Source organism: Ostrinia nubilalis, chromosome 14, assembly GCF_963855985.1.
Source record: "Ostrinia nubilalis chromosome 14, ilOstNubi1.1, whole genome shotgun sequence".
NCBI lineage: Eukaryota > Metazoa > Arthropoda > Insecta > Lepidoptera > Crambidae > Ostrinia > Ostrinia nubilalis.
Window position 1 is genome coordinate 3,122,587 of NC_087101.1, and position 19,613 is coordinate 3,142,199.

General features: G+C 36.0%; 1 protein-coding gene across 1 annotated transcript; it reads right to left on the bottom strand.

The window, feature by feature from the left end:
• Positions 1-1,021: 1,021 nt before the first annotated feature.
• On the bottom strand, positions 1,022-18,086 carry LOC135077978 (uncharacterized). Its single transcript, XM_063972517.1, has 6 exons — positions 17,941-18,086; positions 5,843-5,997; positions 4,209-4,431; positions 3,222-3,346; positions 1,882-2,068; positions 1,022-1,118 (listed from the first exon to the last, which is right to left on the bottom strand). The coding sequence occupies exons 1-6, from the start codon at positions 17,993-17,995 to the stop codon at positions 1,072-1,074; spliced, it is 792 nt and encodes a 263-aa protein (XP_063828587.1). The 5' UTR covers positions 17,996-18,086; the 3' UTR covers positions 1,022-1,071.
• Positions 18,087-19,613: the final 1,527 nt, after the last annotated feature.

A 19,613-nucleotide genomic window follows, 5' to 3' on the forward strand; every position in this document is an offset into this window, starting at 1 on the left:
ATTAGAGATCATTAATCAACCTCATTATTCATCGTTTGAATGTCTTAAATATCAGGCCTACCTCTTGTTTAGTGTAATATTAACATTCAAACATTACTTATTTATTATTATGTCTATTAAAAGGTCATTTAGTTGAATTGGTTAGAAAAATACAGGGCTGCTTATGGAACAGTCCTGTTAAGAAGGTATTTGAATTTACTTAAACACATGGAGTGGTATTCAGACGGTAAAACAACCATTGTTCCTGATTTGTTTTATTTCAACTTCAACTAAATGGCACCTAAAAACTTATTCACTAAATTATATTTCTTCAGAACCCTATCTATTAATTTACAAATCATAAAAAGATATTTTATTATACGTTCTCTTTTACAAAACTAATTCATATTTACTATTATAACGTCCAGTGTTTATTATTTACAATTGTATAAGCACGTTTTAAATTAACACATTTAATAATAATATTATACTTAATTTAATTAAATGTCGCACATAAAATAGATTAACAGTTTCATTAAAATTGTGTAAGTTTTTAATAGGTACTTCGTGAAACATGAACTCATTGTTGTTTGTTACCTATAGGTAATTATAAAATAAGATAATGAACACTGTAAACTCATTGTGTAATATCTTAAACAGTAATAAAATTAACAAGCCAAAAACGATTTATGCAATAAGAATATTAAGCTGCAGTTACACTTGTGCGTCTTTTTATTTACAGTCATAAAGTATTATCAAGTTTGCTTGTTCATTTAATTCTTCTAAATTAAAATTAATTTGATAAGCTTTTAGTACCAAATTCTCAATTCCTGACAATAAATAAATGAGTTATACCTATCTGTTGTTACCTACTTTATTTGAAGTAAAGGTCTCTGATGGCATATACCTTATGACCTATTTCTACCTCACGTTCGGAAATTAAATTATTCTTCTATTCTTAAATCTCAGTCAAGTGTGTCTGCAGCTTAATTTAATAGTCGTTTACAACGATAAGAATAATCTACCGAAAATAAAAACAACAAACGAACAAATGTTTTTTATTAAGTATCCAAATTATTACCTCAATTTATTTTATAATAACAACAAAATCATTGCACTGATGATAAGTATCGTCCCATCTGAAAAATAATGAGATGTTTTTATTGAAATGTTTCTCGAAAGACTTAGCCTAGGCGCAGACCGATTTTTTATCGGCCGATAGTATAGTCGGGCAGTTAATCAGTATGGGCATGTATGGAAGTGCGCACATTACACCGATTGAGTCTTCATACAAATTAGAATCGGGTCCCAACTATCGGCCAACTAAAAATCGGTGGTCTGCTCCTAGGCTTAAAATATCAGAAATTATTTGGCATCAAAAATTAGTCTGTGCTGTACTGATTTAAAAACTGAGGACTCAAACGGTTATACCGATTTTGATAAAATATGTCTATTAATCCCTTTTCAAATTTCAAAATTTGTGCCACGTTTAGGGATGTTTCCTGGGTATAAAAGCAAGAGTTATAATTAGTCCGTCAGTTAACTTATTAAAAATACTCTATACGTATTTTTCAAACTAATGAAAATTTTAAGAGATAAAGCGCGCCAAAGTTCAAAAGAAGAGGCCCGTGACGTCAATGAGTGCTTAAAAGTGCGGCACTTTGTGACGTCGTGTGGAACTTCAACGCACAATAACTTTGTAATTATATGTTTGATTGACAAATAAAAATATACGTGTCCAATATTTTTCAATTATAAACATTACGGACTAAAAAAAATTTTTTTGGAAACTAGCCTATTATGACATTTACAGGAGGGCGCTGCTATCAATATTAGGTAAGTGCCGATTTTTGCCACTTGACGTTTCAGAATCGTTTGACTATAAGTACAGTTATAATTTACCTAAAATCTGTTTCTGCGCGTCGTTGTACTGCGCCGATGCTCCCTTCACGACTTGGTGGCCCTTTATTACTTCTGGCGTGCATTGAATTTTGTCCAGCACTTCTGGAGGCGGCGTGATGGAGGACCACACGTCCCAGAACTTGGATGTGGCGTTCCATACCGGTGTGCTGTGGAAGTCGTGGGGTATCTGGAAAAATGGGCGTTTTACAGGTTATTTTTAAGGGACGATCACGGTTCACCATCGTCGTTTCAGCCGAAAGACGTCCACTGCTGGACAAAGGCCTCCCCCAAGGATTTCCACAAAGACCGGTCCTGCGCCGCTTGCATCCAGGTACTTCCCGCGACCTTCACCAGATCGTCGGTCGGTCGGTTCACCATCACCTGATGGTAAATTATTACCGACGCCCATAGACACCCGCAGCCCTGGGGGAGTTACAGGTGCGTTGCCAGCCTTTCACTTACAGATCTATTGTCTGGTCCGTGAGCACGTAGAATTTTGTCCAATGACCCCAAGCTACCCATCCTTATCGCTCGCGCGTAATTATGTTGCTATCGCGCTCGCACACTCACTGCGGGTGCCAGTCGCACAGTCGCGACAGCAATATAATTACGGACCAGGCTTTAGCAAAATCTAGCGCTTACTTAGTCAGTGCCTGAGGTATGGGAGCGGCACGGGGGGGTGTTTTTGTGATGTCAAACGTCAGTGAGACTTCAAATGCGATTCCGATTTTTCACGTCATATTTTTTTTGTCAATGTGGGTGACATTCCCTTCCCTTTCTGTTCCCATACCTCAAGCACTGACTCTACAGGGTGTTAGGTAAATGGGTATATGAGCCGACACTAGCCCATGTTAACATGGTCATATAAATGGTATGGTGAAGTCAGAAAATTGATATCTTCATTTTAATTATTTTAATTTTCATACAAATCGGATTTTATAAAATTTATTTTGTATGAAAATTAAAAAAATTAAAATGAAGATATCAATTTTCTGACTTCACCATTCCATTTATATGACCATGTTAACATGGGCTAGTGTCGGCTCATATACTCATTTACCTAACACCCTGTATAAAAGAAAGTATTTTTTCTTTGGGTATGACCAATTTTCTAAACCAATTGCATTTTATCTAAACAATGTTAGAGAGAGAGAGAGTTTTGAAATGTTTGATAGAGAGGTGTCTTATAAATAACTATTTGTAAGTAAAAGTTAAACTAAATAGAAAAATGGAACTAGAAAAACTAAGCATCTATCGTTCAAAGTTGTTTGTTAAAGTTATATGAAGTGTAATAATAGTCTACTCCCTTAATTTATTTAAGGGTAAATCATGAAAATTACCCTTTGTGTTTCTCCATCAACAGTCCATATTATACTCGGAGCTGGTAGTCCACTGGAGGTGCAGTTCAACGTTACTCGGCCGAATTCTGACGTCACCGCTTTCATCTCAGCATTGCTGGGTGGAACTGAAATTATTTTCAGTATTATTGGCATAGACGTTTACTTGAACTCATCTTCTTTTATAAGCGAGTCCATGCACAATACATTTTTAGGCGCTGCTAAATTAAGTTGTTTTGCTGCATAGTTATATTGATTGCGATAACATATTATCGCGTACATAGCGCGTTACATTTGCAACTTGCACCACCGCGTTGACAGCGCTTGAAAAAAACGCGGTTTCACAAAATTAAATGCCATCTATTGTAGGGATGTTACGGATAATTATGTAGTTTCGGTTATGGATACGGTTACGGATATAGAAATAATATTATACCGGTTTCGGTCACGGTTACGAATATTTATTTATTTCGGATATCCGAAAGTTTCGGTTACGGTGTACGTACAGATATCTGTGCTTTAGAATGCAATTTGCAATAGTTGTTCAACACGGTTCATTCATGGCCGCACACGAATTTAAAGTAATAAAAAAATAAAAATTGATGCTAGATGGAATTATAAAGGTAAATCAGGCTGTTATTATGCATTTACATAGAATGCTATACAAAAAACAATTTAAACTGACTACATCCGAAACTATCCGAAAATTTTGAATCGGTTACGGTTTCGGATATTTTTTTATTTCGGATATCTGAAAGTTTCGGTTACGGTTACGGATATCCATAACATCCCTGATCTACAGATTTAGCGCTTGACTCAGTCAGTGTCTGTTCTCGTTTGTTCGCGTCAAACGTCTGGGAGACTTCAGATAATGCTTCAGATTATATGCTGTCACGTCATAATATATGTCAATGTTATGTACCCCTTCCGTGACGCTCTCATACCTCAGACACTGGCTGAGTTAAGACCTATGGTTGTTAAAATACTCACTTAACGCTTCAACAACAATTTCTTGGTGTGCCATCCTAAAATATGGTCTCTCCCCTGAAACTTCGCAGCCGAAAGAGAAATCTTTCTTCGGAGGGACTTGGGGTTCTATAGACAGGACACATTTGCCCTTGATACCGCTGTCGACCGCCTCCACGCAGTCCACCTTTATGATGGATTCCGCTAGGTCCCAAGTTTGAGTCTTTCGGAGGTTCCCGTACTCATTCTGTAATATATTTTTTTTTAATGTAGAGCAAAAAATGGAGTGTTATCAAAGTTCACTGAGAGGTGATGGCATTATATGTAATTTATTTTGAAGAATGAAAGTTTTTTATGTGACAGGAGGCAAACGAGCAGACGGATCACCTGATGGTAAGTGATTCCCGTCGCCCATAGACGCCCGCAGTCCCAATGGCGTTACAGGTGCGTTGCCGGCCTTTAAGGTGAAGATACGCTCTCTTTTTGAAAGCTTGCAGGTCGTATTGGTCCGGAAACGTTAGTTAGTAAAATGAATAAAACCACTACAGTTTTTAGACAGATTAATAAGTGAAACGTTAGGCGGGCTGGGTGAACAATTGAGGCTAGGCGCAGACCACCGACTTTGTCGGCCGATAGTTGGGTCGGGCTGTTAATCAGTATGGAAGTGCGCACAACGGTATCGGCTGATTCTTCATACAAATTAGAATCAGGCCCAACTATCGACCGACTAAAAGTCCAGTCTGCGGAGTGTCTATAGTTATAGAACGATAGAACCAGTGGACTGAGTGTGAGTTTACATCAAAAGCTTTTAGTTTTTGAACGTTTCCCGCTAGGGGCGCTGTACAATCCGTTATACATTTAATGTCATTTTTTGACGTGCTCACTAGTGAGCGCTTTTGATGAAAACTAACACTAGGCCCTCTGTAGGATGAATAGCTAAATAGGTAGGCAATAAAACGTGTTTACGGTTGTATTTTAATTAAATTTCCTGAAAACTCGTTAGGCCTGTAAGTTTAATGGGTTTGTTCTTTCGCAAGGACGACACACGTAACGGGAACTGGAATTGTGTCATGTTTGGTAATTAGCTTATTAACTCGACTAGAACACTCATTTACGCCATCCGTTCCCAAATACAAGGGCAATTAGGTTTATTTTTACATAAAAACATATCATGCCGATCAGATATATTATTTCATATCAGTGAGTAAATAATACATATGTGCCAATAGTATAAATTTTACCAATATTTTTTCAATGTAAGTAGCTAAGGAAGAGCTTTCTCTGACACAGGTGCTTATGTACCTGCTTAATTAATGATAACATAACGGGACTGTTCTCTCCTCTCGATCCCACCGCTGCAACTCCTGTGTAGCCAGGATCTACAGCTTGACAGTCAATTAAGTAACTAATTAACTTAAGTCTACACCTAATTTGTAAACCTATAGTTTGAATAGGACCATTTGGGTAAAAATAAAATTGAAGGTGAATGACAAACAATCTTTTAAAAACTCCCAACAAACTCCCTGTAAAAAACCTTTCTGTCATTTCAGCCATCCACTGCTGAACATAGGCCTCTTCCAATCATTATATTTTTATATCGTAGTTGGTCTGGTCTTCCTAATATAAATAAATAAAATGTTGAATGTAAATCTCCTTACATAAGGTCTGAATATGAAGAACTGCTGCTTATTCTTGCTCAAGTTGACGGACTGTAGAGTGTCGTTCATGTAGAGGTTCCAGGAGCAGGTCACCTCCCACCCGAAATCGGGCTTCCATTGCTGTGTGATGTCTACTTTTGTGGCTTTGACTAGCGCTAAAATGAATAAAGTAATAAATTAATAGTCGATTCATACAACTGTGAATCCACAGTTCTGTCAACGTGTTCGCTCTTCACGGGCCGGCAATCACGGACGTATCATTGAAACTCCTTGAACTGAGTACTGACTGCTGATACTAAACTGAGCGAGAAGGTGGAGGAACTGTGGCTTCTCTGATATGTGTGAATATAATTATAACAGATGGTTAAACTGGTTAAACCAAATGATACGGCCGTGCATGTCTTATAGATAAAGTTTCCGATTTTTTACGTCGCTGAAAATGCAAACTTGCGTCGAATTATCTTTTTGCTACAAGTAGGGTAGTTCTAAAACACAAGTATTTATAAAGCTATTTCAATGCATAGAGTGAACAAGAGAAGTACCTAGTGCAAACTTACAAAATGTATGTAATCATGATTAGGTGTTTCAAATCTCACTGCTGATTGAGATCCTCTATGCGGAATAGCGTGCCCTCAGTGGCGAAAAAACGCAAGTTAATCGCCATAAACCAAAGAAGAAGAAGAGATCCCCTATTCATAAAAACTAACTGAAATCTAAGCACTAGTGCACATGAGTAAGTAAACACAATCCACATGAGTGGATTAAACAATTCATTATGTAAATGGGTCGACATTTTCCGCCCAAACGGATGTTGGTCACGCAGGCTGGGCGGAATATACTTAATGCAAATGATCGAGACGTTTGCGCGGTGCTCTAATATAATGTGCAGGAAATAGGCTGTATGTGGTCTGGTGAACGTGTCGAGGTAATAAAATAATAATAATTCCATCATTGGGGAACCAGACGCAGGTTAGCGTACCATCCCTATATTGTTAACATTTCACCAGCTCGCACTAAGCGTTTCGATGACTTTTATAATGCGAACAGCTAGGGAGTGGAATTCGCTGCCTGCTGCTGTCTTTCCCGAAGACTATAATCCGGGCCTTTTCAAGGCGAGAGTGAATAGGCACTTACAGGGCAGATATGTACCATCCTAGACTGCATCCCACTTAACATCAGGTGCGATTGTGGTCAAATACCTGCCTTGTTGTACATAAAAAAATGCGCTCTTTTAAGACCTATATTATTCTGAAACGATCACATCTGTGATTTAAGACCCTGATTGAGATAAACATTGAAATTCGTCCATCATAGTTGACAGGTTAAAAGGTAAACTGTTTACCTTTCTAAGGCACCTTACCCATCTTCGTAGCTTTATTAATAACTTCATAAGCAAGTTTTTATGATTAAATGTTGAGATGACGAATTGCAAACCACAGCATGGCTAAAGTCTTACCCTAAATCAATCAATTACCTGTGCTAAAAATGTCTGCATACTTACTTAGTATTACTTAGTCCCTACAGATCTTGTAAACTGCCCATTAGAAAATTACCCACTGAATAACATTCTAGTTTTGTTCTAATTTCGTTTGATTTCCAAGCTGCCAATACTCAATTCTAGGGCATGCCACATTTATTACTCAATTTCAATATACTTAGGACTAAAGTAGGACCTTTAGTGGGAAAACTCGAATACTTTTGTAAAATTTGAAATATACTCAGAAGTACAGACGACAGCACATCAGGCTATACATATTCGTTGCAAAATCGCCCTTATCGCAACTACGTAAGATACCACAGTGTTTACGTTGACGTGCTGTCGACTGTACAACGCCCAACTTTATTTTACTCAAATTCGTTGGCATTTATTGTTGAAAATATATTTCAAATTAGTATCCCTAAACATTTAATTCCTATTTCCTTCAAAAGAGTGCTATTAATTTTAGTATAATTAATACCACTAGATAAGCTGTAAATAACGTAAAACACTATGTTACTCAAACTTAAAAACATGGCCTAGCATTTCAGTTGAATAACACTAAAAGCACTCATTATTTCAATTATTATCCACTGGTTACCACGGTACTAAAGCTAATATAAACTCAAGCAACCATTTCATAGTTCACGCATTCCCCCAGCCGTTTTATATTTTTTAAATTAGCCAAATTAAACGCTCGTATTAGTTGACTACTCCAGGCGGATCACTTGACTTAGGGCAATGGGCGGTGTATGAGGGTACTGTTTACGCTATGATAGAACGTTATTAAACAAGTGACATGTACAATTGTAGTGTTTGTTATTGTTATTTTTCATTTATCTTGAAACATTTATAACTTCAGTATCAAAGTTTAGACTATAAGATAACATACACACTGTGAACACTGTGGTTTTCTTTTGTAGTTGTTGCGATTTTGCAATAAAAATGTACATACAGTTTGATCCTTAAAGTTACATTAAAGTTTCACTTCACATTGACGACATTCAGTTATAGTGCACGCACATATTCTTGCTTTTTTATTGTTCCACAGATACTCGAACATAAAGGTATTTCACCAAAGTAAAATCATATTTTGTCGATGTGATAATTTTAATGTAATTATTAACAATTAATAATATTTTTTAGTTAATGCTTTCGCTAGCCGCTGGGATTTCTTATAAAAAAATATTTTGTATTGTATCATTTTGCTAACACTCGATGTGCCCAAAAAAGTGTTCTCTACCTATACCATCTATGAGCTCTATGACTTAAGTCCCGGCTTAATTTGCTCAATTGGTCGGCAGCGCTCCTTAACACTTTAATATGGCGTATTTAGGGCGTCATGTCATTCGTATCTCCTTCATGAATACGCGGAAACTGTTTAGGAACCGGATAATCTTGAGTATGGTGACATTGTTTATGTTCACCAAATACCATGAGTTTGAGTTACGGGCGAATGAGAGACGTTAACTTCCTTGCGCTTTTAAAGTTGAAATATTCTTTATTCGTATTGATCAGGGGTGGCCAAATTTTTGTCCCGTGAGGTCTACTTATGCTCGAAAATATTTGTTGCGGTCGACTGCAAGGCACGGTTTAGAGGGTGATATAAAACATTTTTCATTGTCAATCAATTTGTTCAGTTTATTTAACTCTCGCGGGCTACCAAAATCGTCTTAGCGGTCGACCGGTAGAGCGCGGTCGACCTCTTGGCCATCACTGGTATAGAAATTATTACTGTAAATATATTGTAAATTTTGGAAAGAAAACAAAAGCAAGGAGTTGCCTTAATCTTTGCCAGCGTTTTGCGACCAAGATTTAGTAAGTGCTAAGAAGAGCTTATTTAAGAAAAAGTTGAGTACTAATTATGAGCACATTTAACATGATGTACCATTCGTGTTTATATTTCGTTATACTCCTAAAAATGGCCAGCAAAATACTTTCCGAGAAAGTAAAACAAAAGTTGTTCGCGTATCGCATTTCATACATTTTTCGAGCTGAGTTTTCTGCCGTTTTGACTGAGTCTGTATAATTTTAATTGGGTCGTCCAAAGAGGGTTGGGTACGGGTTGTGACGTGTTGACATATTTTTTTCTTTGGGACATGTAGTATCACTAACATAGATTATAGCAGGGGTGGCCAACTTGATTAGACATAAGATCTACTGTTTAGTAACGAAACCCTGGGCATTTACCACTTACATCTTGAAATTTTAAATGAAACAGCATAGTTTAGCACACAATTATGTAGCTTTTTTTGGTCTTGCCACGATCGACTGGACTAATAGTCGCGATCGACCGGTTGGCCACCCCTGGACTATAGGGACATAATATACGAGCGTACATCAAGCTAAGCCTAGGCGCAGACCACCGACTTTTAGTCGGCCGATAGTTGGGCCCGATTCTAATTTATATGAAGAATCAATTGGTGTAATGTGCGCACTTTCATACATATCCATACTGCTTAACAGACCGACCCAACTATCGGCTGACAAAAAGTCTGTAGTCTGAGGCTATTTTGAAATACGTATCTTATTTACTTTAGTATTAGGCGCATAAAATGTAGAGTCTGATTTGCTACCAAATTAAAATACTACGGATATTCGAAATGTGAATACTTTCGACATTAATTCATTATGATATCATAATAATGTCTTTAAAACAGAAATTATCACTTGCACGTTTTGTAAACATAGTTACTTATCATGTCAATAAAAATATAATAGGTATTGAAAAACGTTTAGCTTTGTCTACAGATTGAACTGTAGGCAATAGCAGCAAAATGAACAGTTCCTAATTATAGATAACTAATTTTATCTGTGACAGAAAAACTTTGTTTCAAAAACCGGGATAAAACTATCCTATGTCCTTTCCCGGGACTCAAACTATCTCTATGCCTTTCATCAAAAATCGGTTCAGTGGTTTAGGCGTGAAAGCGATACAGACAGACAGACTTACTTTCGCATTTATAATATTAGTATAGATGAAACATTAAAGTAAAGACAAAAAATACCATTATCTATCACCGTTTTATGCATTTTAATTATCTGGGTGTGACTATGTATAATATTTATGTATTTAAAAAAAAAAGTATATGTATAAGTAGTATATCCGTTAAGCTAGCACCCATAACACAAGCATTAAGTTGCTTACTTTGGGGCTAGCTGGCGCTGTGTGAAATTGTCCAAAGATTTATTATTATTATTATTATTATATACGAATAGTAAAGTATATACGAATGTGCATTTAATGTGTACCATCAGCCGGCATTACAGAGTCATAAAGCTGGTTATGGACGTCCACTGTAATTGATTTTAATTGAGCATTATTACAACAACTGCCCTTGCGTGCTTTCTTATGAGAAAAAACATACAACGAGCAACTGGTGCATTGCATACTGGAGGGTAAGACGAAATTGCTTAATCAATTTCGCGAAGATATAATTTGACCTTTGTTAGGAAGGAAAACGGTTACTTTTTATTGCCTTGCCATTATTAGTATACACCCCTGTTTATTGTTCGTACTTATTGTATGTGCAGATAGACAAATCTACTTATAATAATATTATAAATACGAAAGTAACTCTGTCTGTCTGTCTTGCTTTCACGCCTAAACCACTGAACCGTCATATAGTTTGAGTCCCGGGAAAGGACATAGGATAGTTTTTATCCCGATTTTTGAAACAGGGACGCGCGCGATAAAGTTTTCCGTGACAGATAAAATTCCACGCGGGCGAAGCCGCGGGCGGAAAGCTAGTACTAGATATTCCTTATTGTACACCACACAAAACGGGCAAAAAAGGGATACAAAATCGAAAAGATACAATTTATGCGGTCTTATTGTAGGTACTCGTTGGCTAGGTATACGTTGTAAGGTGTTTGAAACGTCCTGGTGTTTGAAAACATTTGAAATGTCCTGTTTTAGCCTTCCAAAACATCTATTCACACTATATACTGCCCATTACATAGCCACAGTTAAACATAAACGTTGTTCAGTGCATTTGTAAATGATCTCTCTAATGAAAATGTACGGTTATAATACAAAATTAAATAGTTTTTCGCTATGTTCACAACATTTTGTACATAATTCTTTGCTTTTGGAGCCAATATATTCCATTATGCATGTCTACATGACGAATTAACAAGTGCTTTAAAAGATAAATAGATTGTGCTTTAATGTGAGAGCTTTAATGCGTATTAAACGAGTACGTTTTTGTCCACAGAGCTTTATCGAAAGTGTTGTCCAATAAAGCAATTAATGATCCATCAATTTGGGATAATTGTATGAAATCAGGCGGTTGAGGAGAGCTTTCATGATGATAAATCATTTTGTTATTACTTATTAGTAATATTGAGTAGAGTTAGTTAATGGGTCATTCCACAAAAATATGTCAACTCTTAGTCCGCGCCACATTTCACATGAAATATTTGTTAATATTTTATTCCAAAATTGTTAAATAACAGCTCGCAATGTGCTTTATTCATCACCCATTTATATTTTTTGAAACTATTTTTAAAACATCTTAAATTACTTTTGAACGACCCAAAACGTCATTCCCTAGGCATGTCCGTACTCCAAAAGTTTGTGTTTTGGGACCCACATTTATAAAAAACATCAACTTTATCCTTTGTTTTAATTAACGAATAATGTATTTAAATGTATATTACATCAAATTTTATTAATATTTTGCGGTTTCAATAAACAATAATTTGATTTTCTTTAGTTGAAAAATGGTCTACAGCTTTTAGCGTCATTCCCTCGCCACGCACTGATTTTATAATTTTGCGCTTTAATATGTATTTAGAGTGAATGACATTTAGTTGAGTTTAAAGTACGATACGAAGTTATCCTCAGACCATACTGGCTTTGCGGTAGCCGTTTTTTGAATTAGTGCAAACGTGCCAGTTGTTGGGGAAACATGTGTTAATCCAGTCACTTCGTCAGTCCCTAGTTGAGTAGCTTTATTGATTACAATAGGAAATTGTATATAATTTAATAGTATTTACGTGTGGTTTTTTGGCTATTTTCGGCACATCGTATTAAGCATCTTATAATATAAAGTTAATCTGCATTTGTGTTAAGTTTTACTCCAAATCGTCAGTCCCTAGAGCGTCAGGCCCTAGCTTTAAACGGCACTTGGGACTAAATTACTAGTTAAGGAATGATGTTTTTTATATAGTTGTTGTGATGGAATTAAAAGTAACGGATTTACTAACGAAATGTATTTTAATATGTCCTCGACACACTTTTTATAATATCCAACCCGAGTACAGAAAACGTCACAGAGACCGGAAGTCTTAAATCTACCATAGACTATTAAACCAGGATACACCTCTTTTTTTTTTTTTTAAACAGTAGTGATTGCATTGGCTTGGCATTCAACACCCCCCCTCAATGTAATTACTACATTTAAAAAAAAATTAAACAAAAATAACATTTTTTTTGCTTCTCATAAACTTAAATTCTTAAATTTTCAACTTATATACTTATACTTCTTAAACTTATACTTGTTATACTTATCCTTGTTACACTTATACTTGTTATACTTATCCTTGTTACACTTATACTTCTTAAACTTATACTTCTTATATTTTATTAATTACTTTAACTGAAGTCTGAACTACACTGTATTATTTTCATTACTCTACATTATTAATTTTATACATTTATGCCACAGCTTTTAGTAAACTTTAAAATTAAATCCCTTTCTAATGGCTTAGTAAACATGTCAGCAATTTGTTCCTCAGTTTTAATATATTCCAAACATATTTGTTTATTTTTAACTAACTCCTTAATATAGTGGTAGCGAATATCTATATGTTTTAATCTTTTCAAACTGTCTGTACTAGCAACTGTTATAGCAGACTGGTTATCACACAATATTTTCACAGCATAATTTACATTTATATCAAAATCTTTCAATAAATTTTTCAACCAACATGCTTCACTACTTGCCATACTTAAAGCCACATATTCAGATTCAGTTGAGGATAAACTTACTGAAAGTTGCTTTTTGGAACACCAAGAAATAAGACAATCAGAAAACTTGAAACAGTACCCAGTTGTTGACTTTCTATCTTTTAAGTTACCCGCCCAATCAGCATCACAATAACCCAACAATGGTACATTTTCTGGTTTAAGAATTAACTCATAATTTATAGTATGCTTCACATATCTTAAGACCCTTTTTAAAGCAGTCAATAAAACATCATTTGCTTGGTTTTGATAACGGCTCAATATAGCAACAGGAATACATAAATCTGGTCTTGTAGCTAAAACTGCATACATGAGTGACCCTATCATTTGTCTACACAATCTTTCAACTTCAGGTAAAGGTTTGCAATTTTGGTTATTCAACATTTTACAATTAAAGTTAACATCCATGGGTGTATTCATTGGCTTACAATTTTCCATTTTATATTTTTTAAGAACATTTAACAGATAACTACTTTGACTTAATGTTGTTACTCCTGTATTTAAGTTTTGTTTTACATTTATCCCAAGAAAATTAGACACCCTCCCTAGATCTTTCATTTCAAATTCACTGCAAAGCTTTAATTTAAAGTCATTAATCCAATTTTCATCAGTTCCAAACATGAGCAAATCGTCAACATACAGCAAAACATACATTTTATTACCATTCTGACATTTTGAATACAAGCATGAATCACTTATGGATCTCTTAAAACCTTCTTTTTGCATAATTGAGTTAAATTTATCATTCCAGTATTTGGGAGATTTTTTTAAACCGTACAATGACTTATTTAGTTTTACAATCTTATTATTATCAGTATAAGCCCCCTCTGGTAGTCTGAGATAAACCTCTTCATCTAGTTCCCCATAAAGGAAAGCCCCAGTTACATCCATCTGATAAACAGGTAACATAAGTTTAGTTGCAATTACCATGAACAAACGAAAAGTTGTCAACTTTGCTACTGGAGCATAGAGCTCATTAATATCTAAAATATCTGACTGTTCAAAGCCCCGAGCTACCAGACGTGCTTTATACTGATGTTTACCATCGCTAAATTGTTTAATTTTAAAAACCCATTTGCTACTCACAATGTCTTTGTCCACAGGATACTCACAGACTGTCCACGTGTTGTTGTCTTTCAATGTCTGCAGCTCTTTACTTACAGCCTCACTCCATTTGCTGGAATCACTCCTTTTCATAGCCTGCTCATAGGTTGTTGGCTCATTTTCTTCGCTGTAGACATTATGGCAGCAGTAAAATTTGTTCTGCTTTCTGATCCGCCTGCTCCTATCACGACGTACCTCTCTTTCATCCACCAACTCCATTGAACTATCACCTTCATCAATACATGGCTCATATTCACTCACTTCAGTTTCATTCTCAATCTCTGTGTCTTCTCCTGTACTTATTTCAACATCACTTCGAGGTTCACATGCTCCATCATCTTCCTGTTCCTCATCCTCCACATTGCAATCCAAATCCAACTTTACCACTGGCTCTCTGCTTTCACTCTGTACTTCTTCTTCTAAGAAAACCACATCTCTCTTTATTTCTACTATATTTTTCTCTGCAAAATAGACTCTGTAGCCTTTCACGTTTTCGCCATAACCAACCATGTATCCCTTTTCGCCTTTCTTGTCCCATTTCCTTCGTCTTTCCTTTGGTATGTGCACATAAGCCGGTGTGCCGAAAGCCTTCAATAGATGGATATCGAAACTCTTGCCAGTCCACAGCTCGTATGGGGTTTTCTCACTATTTTTGCTCTTCCCCGTTCTATTGAGCACAAATGCAGCTGTATGGACCGCCTCCGCCCACAGTTTCTTCGGCATGTTCTTGGCATAGAGCATGGTTCGTGCTGCCTCCACCAGTGTTCTGTTTTCCCGCTCAGCCTTGCCATTTTGTTCTGGACAATAAGGTGTGCTTGTTTGGTGAGTTATTCCATGCTTTGAAAACAATTCCTTGACTTCTTTATTGACAAACTCAAGCCCGTTGTCACTTCTAAAAGTTTTCACTTTATTACCAGTTGTGTTCTCAGCTTTATTTATGAAATCAGCTATGCAGTTCTTAATCTCGTGCTTATTCTTGACAAAGTATACGTGTCTATAACTTGAGAAGTCGTCCTTCAAGACCACAAAGTATCTTGACCCTCCAACAGATGTTTCCTCCATGGGGCCACATGTATCCGCATGGATCAGTTCACAGGTTCTAGTGCTGACACTCTCGCTGTTATGGAACGATAATCTATGTATCTTCCCTTGAAGACAACCTTCGCACTTGGGCAACGAAGTTGTGTTCACATTGATGTCGTTTTTCGTAAGTAACTTTTTCACATGTTCGAAGTTTTGGTGCGCTAACCTTTCGTGCCACTGATAGAGATTATTGTCCACTGCTTTTGCAACACTAGCCACTTGGTTTTTGTAGCGAAAAACCATGTAATATGAGTTCCCATGTCGTTTAGCAATCGCACAAACATTGTTGTTTTTGATGAACCTACACGATCTGTCATCTGTCACCATGACATAACCTTTGTCAGACGCACAGTTTACCGCAAAGAGATTGGTTTTAAGGTCCGGAACGTATAACACATTGTCCATGGTGGTATCAATCCATTCTTTCCCGTTATGAACTTGTACAGCCACTAGTCCACATCCTAACACACTAATTGAGTCACCATTTCCTAGTATCACTGATTTTTGAGTAGCGCTTGTCAGAGATGTAAACAAAGCGCGGTCACAGCACATGTGTTCACTGGCTCCGGAGTCCACTAGCCATTCTGATTTCTGATAATGTCCTGAAGCTGACACTACAAACGCATTACTTTTCTTATTGTCACTGTTTTTCCTAAACCAACACTGCGCTTTTTTATGTCCCATTTTACCACAATAGAAACACTTGTTATTGATATTATTTGAGTTCCCTTCACTGTTATTGTTCACCCTACATTCACTTTTGTAATGTCCAAGTTTGTTACACTTGTAACACTTCACGTTCTTCTTAGATTTAACCAGGAATGCCGACGAATTAGATGTAGTAACTTCTTCATTTTTCTCATTTATTCTTTCTTCCTCTATTAATAACCGAGCAACCAGATTGTCTACTGTTTGTTTTTCTTCAGGGGCTGACTCCCACGCCGAAACGAAGTGTTTGTACTCGTCAGGCAGCGACATCAGGATTTTTGTAATGGTGAACTTATCAGATACTGGCTCTCCCATCTGTTTCAATGTGTTTTGCATCTCCTGTATTTTAGAAAGGAAAACTGCCATTTCTGTACCTCTTTCAAATTTAAATTGAAAGAATCTCTGTTGCAATATATGTATACTTGTCTCCGATTTCTGCTCGTATACACTCATCAGCTTGGTCCACATTGCTGCGGATGTACTGCATGTTAAGATGTGCAGCATCGCCTTCTCGGTCATCCTGGACACTATTATCGACTGTGCTTTGGCGTCTTTGGCATCTGACTTAGCCCTGCCTTCCTCCGCGTCCGACCGTCCCTCAACGATGTCCATCAATCCTTGGCTTCTTAATAGCACCTGTGTCTGGAACTTCCACACGTTCCAATTGTTGGATCCTTCCAATCTAATAGAATTGTGATTCCCTTCCATTTCGTTATTGTTATCTTCCTGTCTTGTCCGATCTTAACAAGATCTTTCACGACTTCACGTGCAAGCCGGCAACCCGTTACCGAAGCGAGAAATACTAATACTATTGCGATCACTTTAACTTTCTCACTACACAGATATGTGCCTGGGCCAATAACCTATTGTGATGGAATTAAAAGTAACGGATTTACTAACGAAATGTATTTTAATATGTCCTCGACACACTTTTTATAATATCCAACCCGAGTACAGAAAACGTCACAGAGACCGGAAGTCTTAAATCTACCATAGACTATTAAACCAGGATACACCTCTTTTTTTTTTTTTTTAAACAGTAGTGATTGCATTGGCTTGGCATTCAACAATAGTGATAATAACAAAACAACTACATTATGTATATTAACTTATCTGTAAATGTTAAGGTTATAAGTTTTATACTTTATTAGAAGTCATATAGGAGTAATGTAGTATGAAAAAATTGAAAATTATAATTTCTCCTAAAATAAAGCATAAAGTGACTGGCCCTTTTAGACATAACATAATAAATTAATAACCTATAATTTACACTAATAAAGTATTCAAAAGCATCTTAAAAAAGTCACGGACAAAATGACGTCGAAAATATACAGATTTTTATGGAATGACCCAATACACATTTATAAACGATAATGTCAGTCATTATGTAATAAGTATGTACTTAATTTAATAAAAAGAGCCGCATTGCTATAAATACCTTTTTATAGCTTGCATTATCAAAAATATTTGGTAAATGTTTATATTATAATGCAAGTAGCTGAAAAAACCGTAAAAGGAGATCTCACTTTAAGGGTTGTGTTACAGAATTCGCAGTATGTTAATGGCCGCTCAGGTAATTAATGTAGGTTTTTGATACACGAAAACTTATGTACCTAATTAACTTTATCGATATAAAAAATAGGACACACATAAGTTAATTGATATTGTATAAATCAAAACAAAACGGACACACATTTCAAAGCTTTGTTAAATATTTGATATTGTAATCAAAACAATAAGTTAATTAAAACTCACCCAATAAAAAGCACAGAATTGTAACAATTGGTATTTTGTTCGCGTCCGACGCCATTATACACTCCACGGTCAGTAAACTGGCGATTGTTCAAACAATAATGTCTGTCTGTCACCGTTGTTTAAGAGACACTGGATCAAGCAGCGCCCGCGCACTCCCTGAATTGATGAAACGGTATAGTCCACACGCGGTATAAGAGTGCGCGAGATTAGACAAATAGTTAGGTACATAATAATAAGTTTAAAAAAAGCTCATTTTATAAACATTTTTTTTTATAAATAAATTGTTTATTTCTCTTAACAAAGTAGGAAACATGCGTACTTAAATACAAGGTCTTGTGCTAATAGTCTTAGCTTAGTTCCTATCACATGTGAGAGACTGGTGCCTGAAGTAGGTTTCAAAGAAACCTGACACAGGTTGCCATTTAAATCTAAAGTAATATTTTAATTATTGAAGTAAAAAAAATACCGATTAAAAAGTCAGGTCATCTGAAAAACAAAAAACTCAAAACTCATTTTATTTTTGCAAGTAGGCTTTTACATATTTACTTTAGCGGCCATCATAACTATCCAGTATGTCCTACCTATTCAGGTAAAAGTGAAAAAACTAAAACTCAACCAAATAGATCGGTAACTTCACGCAGTTATCATAAATAAACACCAAAATCTAGATTTAATTAGAGTAAAAAACTAACAATGATTTACTACCCTTCATATTTTTGCCTCACAAACTGCAGCATGTTCACAATACGACACACAGTTATAAATATTACTTAATCAGAACAATAGTCTCAAAACCACAAGCTCACAGCACAATCGGGAATAATTCACAATAATCATTAATTAACACAATCAAGGCAGCTCGAAAATATGACATCGTCGCTGCATGATTCTGCATAAATGATCAATCGATGACTCATTTGGATCTGGGCTTGAAATTTCAATTTCCATCCGAGTATTCTGATCTCCCATTCCCTACATTTAGAATGGGGTGGTGGTTCAGGTTAATTTTGCTGTGAATGCTTTTAAAATAATGGCCGTAATAGCCCGCGCATTAATTGAGTGAACGCACTGTAATCAAGTCGCGCTTAGTACAGGATTTTAGTTTAATTGTTACTGTTCACGCTACACAAAACGCCGGTTTTTAGATGACGCCTAATAATGATAGGGTGACGTTATTAATTGTAAGCTTGTAGTTATTTATTGGTTCGCTTTCGGTTTTATACATTTTTAATGGCCTATCGGCGTGCACAGGGTTGTTTTGACCATAGTTGGGTTTCGTTACAAGCCGATTTTAAAATGTAAAGCAACTAACTACATCTAACTGTGCTTTATTTACGTTGAACAAAATCTAACAATTGACGATGAATATTAACGCAAATTATAGGTAAACTAGCTTTTGCCAGCGGCTTCACCCGCGTGAAATTGCGTTTGTCACAGATCGTCATAAATTTTATAGCCTATATGTTATTCTGGGTTATACAGGGTGTTAGGTAAATGGGTATATGAGCCGACACTAGCCCATGTTAACATGGGCATATTATAAATGGTATGGTGAAGTCAGAAAATTGATATCTTCATTTTAATCATTTTAATTTTCATACAAATCAGATTTTATAAATTTTGTGTGAAAATTAAAAAAAATAAAATGATGATATCAAATTTCTGACTTCACC